General features: G+C 38.3%; 1 protein-coding gene across 1 annotated transcript; it reads right to left on the bottom strand.

Moving 5' to 3' along the window:
- Positions 1-431: 431 nt before the first annotated feature.
- Positions 432-8024, bottom strand: GALK2 (galactokinase 2). Its single transcript, XM_034784893.1, has 3 exons — positions 7904-8024; positions 5575-5776; positions 432-948 (listed from the first exon to the last, which is right to left on the bottom strand). Exons 1-3 carry the CDS (start codon positions 8022-8024, stop codon positions 741-743), a joined length of 531 nt encoding a protein of 176 aa, XP_034640784.1. The 3' UTR covers positions 432-740.
- Between the last annotated feature and the right edge of the window lie 233 nt (positions 8025-8257).

Below are 8257 nucleotides of genomic sequence, written 5' to 3'. Positions count from 1 at the left end.
CTAACTACATTCTAAACAGTAGCAACAATAAACTCAGACTACTTAACACAATGGGGCCGTAATGGCTGACTGAGGTCTAGAGGTGCTACTCTAATATTACACTGCAAAAATAATAGCATATATTTTCCTCATTGAGAATCCTACAAAAGTTTCAATGTTCAGCAAAACATTTGCAATTCCCTTAACAATTCAATTTGCGTTTTTGTTTTCCACAGGAATTCGCAACATGGGACAAGAAACCATCCAGTAGTGGAAGAAGTGAGTAAACCCCAACATTAAAGCAACCCCCTGAAATTAGGGGTTGAATATTACCTCATTTGGGTTTATAAAGTGAAATAGCTCTCTATTCAATTTGCACTTACCTTTATATCAGTAAAAAAAAAAAAAAAGAAAGAAAGAAAGAAAAAAACACTTGCTTAAGAAAAGTATTCCTCTTTATTTGAATTGTCTGCTTTGTTCCGTTTTTCAAAAGAATATATTTTAGCAAATCACCTTTACATTGCATAATCCAGAGAGAAATAAGTATTTAGGCTGCTTTTCATTGGAAGGATATTTTTAGTATGGAAAAATGCATTATAAAGCCTAAGAAACCTCTTCTAATTGTTTCTTCAGAAATGTATCTTGATAATAGCAACTGCTCATTATAATACAAAACAGAAAAGGGATTAATTTACTGTGGCATAGGAAGTCCTGCCAGTTCCCAAATGCCCTACATAGTTTCTTTGAAACTTTTACATTCTTTAGGCCTCAAGAAAAACCAAAGCTCCACCTCCAGGTTTGGTAGCAAACAGACTATTCTTCTCCAGAGCTAACCTTTGGTCATTGCTTTTGTAATAAGCTTCTTTCACATTTGTTAGGAAGGTACTCAGCTTGTCAGAAGGCACCATTGACACAGTGCAGCCGCCCCATCCTGCTCCAGTCAAGCGTGACCCGATGGCCCCAGACTGCCTACAATAATAATAATAACAATAAAAAATTGAGTGCAATATATCAAAGGAGATCATTTGTCATACATAAACTGCCTACAGAGCACAGTGAATGTGGGACGCATTTATTTCTCATTTTCAAAACTATATGGCACACTTGGTCTTATGAGATATTTGAATTCTATTTGCATTGAATGTTTTGGACAACTTAAATTCTGCAAATTTAATTTGGCAACTTAAATTTTGAAATATAGTTATTGCCATCAAGTGCAAAAATAATCCTCTCTTAAAATGTTTAAAGACTTTGAAATAGCTGAGGTGAATAAAGTAGTAGAAGGGCATTAGTTAGCAGTAGTCTTAAAACACCAGAAATTAAGACAGGAGGACATGACAAAAATAAAGGAAAGTTCATGCACTAATTGCCCAAGGTCTGTTCATATAAGACATTTTCAAATGTGGCAGTGACAGTACACTATACATTTCTGCTGTTCCAGTATAGACATAACATGTTCTGAAGATTCAGGGCTTCTTCAGGACTAGTCACAGTGCTAGTAAGGAAAAAGGAGTACTGCAAAATTTAAAAAAAAAGTTAGACTAAGAGTCCCATCACTCAGCCATCTGGTCTGCCTTAAAAACAAAAATTAAGAGCCAGAATCTGACCTTGGTTACACATAGAAGATTATGGATGGAAGAGCCCTCAGGAGGTCATCCAGTCCAACCCCCTGCTCAAAGCAGGACTAACACCAACTAAATCATCCCAGCAAGGGCTTTGTCAAGCTGGGCCTTAAAAACATCTAAGGATGGAGATTCCGCTACCTCCCTAGGTAACCCATTCCAGTGCTTCACCACCCTCCTAGTGAAATAGTGTTTCCTGATATCCAGCCTAGACCTCCCTCACTGCAACTTGAGACCATTGCTCCTTGTTCTGTCATCTGCCACCACTGAGAACAGCCTCGCTTCATCCTTTTTGGAACCCCCCTTCAGGTAGTTGATGCTGTTTGATTTGAGTGGATTTACAACAGTGCAGCTGAGATCAGAATCTGGTCCTACGTGTGCACTTCTGTCCTTCATGTGACAAAATACCACACTAGTTTGTCTTTTCAGACTAGTAATAGTTGTTTTCTATTATTCCATTTGTTGTTTTTCATACCAACATAGAAAGACCTTTGTTGTTTTATTACAATTTATTTCTAAATATTTTTAAAGAGAAAAATTCCCACATAGGAAAGCCAATGGGGAGTGACAACGGCAAACAAATGACATTTCTTTGCTTGCTCCTTCTGCTGAAAGATCCAAGGTACAAGCCACTCCCACAGCCAGGATACTGGTCCTTTGGCAAATCCTATGATCCTAATCTGCAAGACTCAAACCAAATCTAACTGGAATTCAGAAAAATTCTTCATTCTATTTTGTAAATTCATTTTCTTGCATATTTGCATTGCCTGGCTCCAGCCAAATCCAGAAGGAGCAGGACAACACCATGAGAAGGTTTCCTCTGGCTGGGTCAAAAATGCCACAAAAACAGGATGAACTAGAAAAATCACCAGAGAATCCATTCTCATGAAGTTTCCAACCCACTGTCTAGATCAAATAATTTTGATATGCTTCTAATATCTAGACATTGGGAGATTCTCTTCATTGACAATCACAGTCTAGGGCTGACAAAATTGGGCATGATGTTAATGATATAATAGTGAATGAGGACTAATTTTGAATACCGGTAATTTGTGATACCATCTCACATGTAGTACATATGTTAAACCAGTGCTTGTCAATCTTTTTTCATTTGCGGACCCCTAAAAAAATTTCAAATGAAGGTGTGGACCCCTTTGGACCCCTAGCAGTCTGCGGCCACAGGTTGAAAACCACTGTGTTAAATGAATGTTTCAAGGTGCTAGGATAGTACTTGCTCAGGCCCTGATTGAGGAAGGCAGCTACCCATGTGGTTCATTAGACATGTGCTTAAATGAAATTAATGCTTAAGTGCTTTTCTGAATCCATGACCTACTCTATGTGTGTGTTTAATAGAGGGGCTCTATCCTACATACTGACTCAATTATCTGTTCATTCTTTATTTCCAATCTTTATTTTATTTCTTTGCAATTTTATAAAAAAAAATTTGTATGCTGCTCTTTTTCTCAGCTGTTTTTATTCTCTGATCCACAGAAGCAACCTCTCAAATCAAGCAGGATCCAGTCCAGCTTCATGTGAAATCAATGGAAAGATTCCCCTTGCCCTCATAGGGTTCAATCCAGTTCTCTAAATCAACTGCTCAAATTCACTTGGGATGCAACCTAGTTTTGAAGTGTTGTATTGCAGATACAGTGTTGGCTTTGTATTGTGAAATGCCATTTAAATATCTTCAGATTTATTCTGAATCATTTGATTTAATAATTCTCTGTGGTCACATCCTATGATTTGCTGTTATACTTAGTCATTTTAAAAATGTAATAAAAGATCATTTAAAAAGAAACGAGTTGTGTGTTAGAGCTGAAGCTACTGTGCTTCAAAATAATGTGGCCAACATTTTCAAACTTGGATGCTAAGATTAGGCACCTAGCTAAATCTCTAGGTACCTCACAAATGGCTCGGTGTCTAGAGATGCTGAGACCAGTTGCTCCCACAGATGTCACTGGAAATTGTTGGTGCTCCGCACCTCTGAAATTTAGGCTCCTTATTTAAGTGTACCCTCTTGTAAATAATACCACTCTAGCTGTCAGAGGCAAGGCTGACAACACCTAATTTAATAGTACACATGCCACCAAGAAATGGAGAACAGGGGGTAGCAAGAAAATTATCCACAGTGGTTTAGGGACTCGAGGTTTTCAAAAGCTCCAAAGGGATTTAGGAGCCCTAGTCCAATTGACTTTCAATGCCCCTAAATCTCTTAAGTGCTTTTGAAAATCTCTCCCTTTTTTATTTGCTCCATCTGCTTTAAACAACTAACAGGGAAAACAGCCATTTACAGAAAGTACAAGTCTACGCTCTCTGCAAAAATAGTTGACCAACTAGTGGCTAAACTTTTCAGTGCTCCAAACCATAGTCAATAGGGATCTCTTTGTTTCTTGGCAGGGAGTATATATTAAAACATAAAGATCTAGGCAAAACAGAAAACCTCTGGATATGCAGATTATTCTCTACAGTTTAAACCTTGTGAGGAGGCAATGCTATGGAATGTAATTTTGGAAAGGTTTGTAAAGTTACATGGCAGCTGTATATCACTGTAAGTAAAGACAATATAATTTATGCAGTTGCTGACCCATGATCTTAAATATGTTAGCCAAAATTTTCAAGAGTGACTAGAGATTTTTATGCCTCAGTTTTTGAGTAACCAATTTAAGACAGTTTAAAGGGACCTTACAGAGGGCAGATGCTCAGTGTTTTCTGAAAATTTGGCCCCTTCAAGATGTATCAAGTTTGGCACCTAAAAACTGTGGCACCCAAAATCATTGGTCAGTTTTGAAAATCTTGGCCATAAAATAAAAGTTTGTATCAATCAACTTTCATAATTAACTATAGGTAACAATGTAGCTGCAAAACTCCCTTTATCCTTAAGAAATGTTAAATCCAGAAAAAAATGAAATACATGAATGTTGCTTATGGATGGAGTGAATGGTGAACAAATAAGTTTTGTCACATACAATGGACCTGGTTTTAAAAATAATGTTATACTCTGACTGAAGTCTGGTTCAGTGTTCAGTTATTCTTGTTACATTCTGCATGTTTTCTTCTGTTGGTCATTTAGAAAGAAATCTGATGGAACTTGGGCAACCATCACGTTTTTCTTTCACTATTACATTTTGGTCCATCTAATTAAAATGTTCCCAATAATTTTAGTTTAATACAATCCTAACTATCTGTATGCATTTAAGCTTCTCTCTCTCTTTGGAATCTATGCTACAGAACATTTTTTCTTGCATAGTCCATCTAGTTGTGAATGTAACTAAAAATGACAAACCTTTATTTTTTATACTTTTTCTTTTGTCTTATTCAAACTGCACGTCTGCCCATGCCTTGCATGGAGCCAAGATTCTACAGCCAGAGATCTTTCATTGTTTCTACTTAGTCATCTACTTAATCCATTCAAAACATATTTGATATTTAACCACTTTACTGCTGCCTAGTATATCAGTTGCATTGGACAAAATGTACTTTTAGCATCAACAAATGCTAGTCAATGATGATTCATAGTGATTTCAAGGCAACATTAGATCAAAGAATGCATTAACAGTCCTGAAGCTGCAGCGGTCGTCAGCAGTGAAATGGTTAAGGAATATGCAAGCAGAAATAAAACCTAAAAGTAGCAACTGAGAAGATATTTTAAGAAAACTGATCATGAACTCTTCTAAAACCTAAAAAAGTAGTAGCCAACTTTATTTACTGTGAGATTTTTGATGAAGAGTCAGTCGAGAAGTAGAGTCCATCATGAAGCCATAAAGTGCAGCTTTCATCTGACAAGCATTACTCGGATGTCAGCAGGGAAACATTTGACTACATAATATCCCTTTAGGAGATTAATTTGGTGATAAGAGACAAGAATATTTTTCTTTCATTTTAAAACTACAATAGCTAATGATGTCATGTTTTCTCATCTATTCAAACCATATCCTCAAAAAAGAGTTCTCGGTTTATTGCTGTCAAAACTTACAGGCAGATGTCCACCAGCTGATCCAGTTCAGGGCAGCTGCATTCATACATGTCCCTGCAGCTGATATGACTCTGGTTCATTAATTCTCCCAGCAGCTGGATTGCACTAGCAGGTGCCTCACTGCATATCTTCTTAAATTCTAGCACTCTGCCAGCTTCGCTGTACACATGCTTAGCTCGCTGGTACAGTTTGAAGGTGGTAACTAAAATAAAGTGAAAATATTCATGTTACAATTATTCATTAACAGGCACCCAATTGAAAAGGAAAAAAATGGAAACTTACAAGATTTACCTTTGTTTCTGTAATTTTTAATTTATATTAGATGGCTTCTGAGTCAAAAGATTTTTGCTATAATCAACACTTCTTTTTAAAAGCTCTGTTTTAATCCTGTTTGGGGATTTCAAACCAAAGTGTTTATTACAGGTTTGACGATTTTATGTATGTTCTAGAAAGAATATCCAAAAACAATTACAAGGTGGATGAAGTGATAGACAACTCTTCATGCAAAGGGTTTGCAAGGTGCTTTAGCATCACGTTACAAAGATTAGAGTTGGTCTGACTCTGTGAGTCTATAAGATTTTTTTTTTAATAGGAAAGGGAAATCTTGCTCAAAGAACATTTTTGCCAAACATATTTTTAAACCAGTTCTAATATATAACAGTGATCCTCCCACTCCCCCTACAGAAGCTGAGGTTAGGCCACCGGAGTCCCCAGGCCCTGCTCCTGTAGTCAATGCGAGGTTTGAAGAAGCTCCATTGCCTGACTCCTCTGGTGTTAAAAGCAGTGCATGTGGGGGTAGAGGGATATCAACCCATTGTTGGTGCAGCCAACCCCTTCAGAGACAAAAGGACACCATATACACAGATGGGAGGTGGGACTGGGAGACCCAGGTCTCAAGTTCACACCCAAAGGTTTGGGGGTAACCAGGGGCATGTGAGAGTTCTGACCCATAGGCTCTAAAGAGAGAAATTATGAAGGATGGTTGTCAAACAATTCCATATGATGTATGCTGGCTTGTAGCAGTATGCTTACAGTTGAAATAGCTGAAATGTGAAATTATGAAAGGTCATGTTAGAAATGGCATCCAGTCAGTGGGTTCCCTTAGAAGGCAGGTCAAGCACTCTAGTTACATCCACTATTTTTTTGGGCAGATGTGACCGATATGGCAATTTTGGGGGGAGACCTTATTGAATTAAGTTTAAGTATCTTTGAGGTCCACTGTATTAAATGAATGGTTTATGCATTACTGTTGGCCAGGATTGTAAGTAGCCTCTCAAGACAGGAGATGTGGCAGTTGTGAAATCTGGGTGTTCAATGGACTATACTGAACAACGTGGCAGACAAGAATGGACCTTTGGAATAAAAAGTGTTAAGTGTTTTTCCTAGGGAATACATAGGAAGAGTTGAATACAAATTCCCTAATTCCGATTATGCAAAAACCCTGAGGAGAGGATCTTTGTCTGCTGATTACTATTACCAAAGGCCAAGATCAAAAGCCCAAGCTGCTCTCCCCAGCCTGGGTTCTGGTTCTGCATGTGAGATGGTTATGAACTTGTAACCACAGGAAAAATTCAGTTGTGGGTTTTGAAGGACTGACATGTAATAGAGTCTGAGGTTGAAGTTGGGGTGACCTCTCGTAAGCTTTATAGCTTGCATGTAGGTGCTTGTATTGTTCTTAATATGTCTTCTCTATAATGCTTTCACCTTAAGAATAAATGTGCTTGCTTAGAAAGAGCAATATGGTAACTTATAACTGCCGGGTATTATGCTGTTCATTGCTTCTGGAGAAAAAGCTAAGCACAGGTGGTGGCCTGTTAGACAGTCTGGCTTGCTGGGAACATCAGAGTGTAGGCAGGGAACTGTGTAGCCTGGATAAAACCCATTCAGGAGGTAGAGAGATGTGGGTTTCTACCCTGGCTGAAGAGCCAGGAACCTAGAGTGGGTGCCCTTGGTAGACCATGCAAGGGGAGTACAAGTGCATTTGCCCTGAACTGTGACAGAGGGGGCATGCACAAATCAGCCTGTGGATCTGATACTCCACCAACAACTATGAAAGTACCACTTCAACAACTGTTCCTTGCTTTGGTCACCGCAGGCAGAATTGGGACCATTCTCTCCTCTTCGATTGCACAGGTAAATTAAAATATCTGCAGTTAGCAGAATGTTTATGGGTAGATAGTATTTGTACTCAAATATTGACATTTTAAATAAAGTTATGTTTCCATTAGCACTTAGTGTAGATTCCTATTACGGTGAATCCAGAAAAGTGCTCAGGCTCCAAACACTGTCCCTCATGTAGGTGATAGTCTTTAAGTAGAATGCCTCTCACCAGTATGGCCTTTAGTCTCAGTGTAAGAAACCAGTGGGAGGAGACTTTGAGAGCTTACTCTTGGAGGAGGCTGTGTCCACTTGGCCTTCTGTATTGGAGAATCTGGAGTTGTCAGATTCATCTCCAAAGGAAAGAGGAAATCTTTCCAGTTGGCAGTCCACTCATTGTACTGAGAGTTATGAATGCTCTTAGCTGCTTCTTTGAAAAAAATCTTTTTTTCAGGCACTCAGAAGCTCTAAGGAAGAAGTCTCATAAAAACACTAAAAATGTAAGTGCACAGAGTCAATCTCATTATTGTATAGGAGACTATCCAGATCTAGATGTATCCCGGCACTGTCAAGGCCTCTTGGATCA

This window comes from Trachemys scripta, chromosome 10 (assembly GCF_013100865.1).
Source record: "Trachemys scripta elegans isolate TJP31775 chromosome 10, CAS_Tse_1.0, whole genome shotgun sequence".
Lineage (NCBI taxonomy): Eukaryota > Metazoa > Chordata > Testudines > Emydidae > Trachemys > Trachemys scripta.
This window is presented reverse-complemented; position numbering and strand designations above follow the sequence as displayed.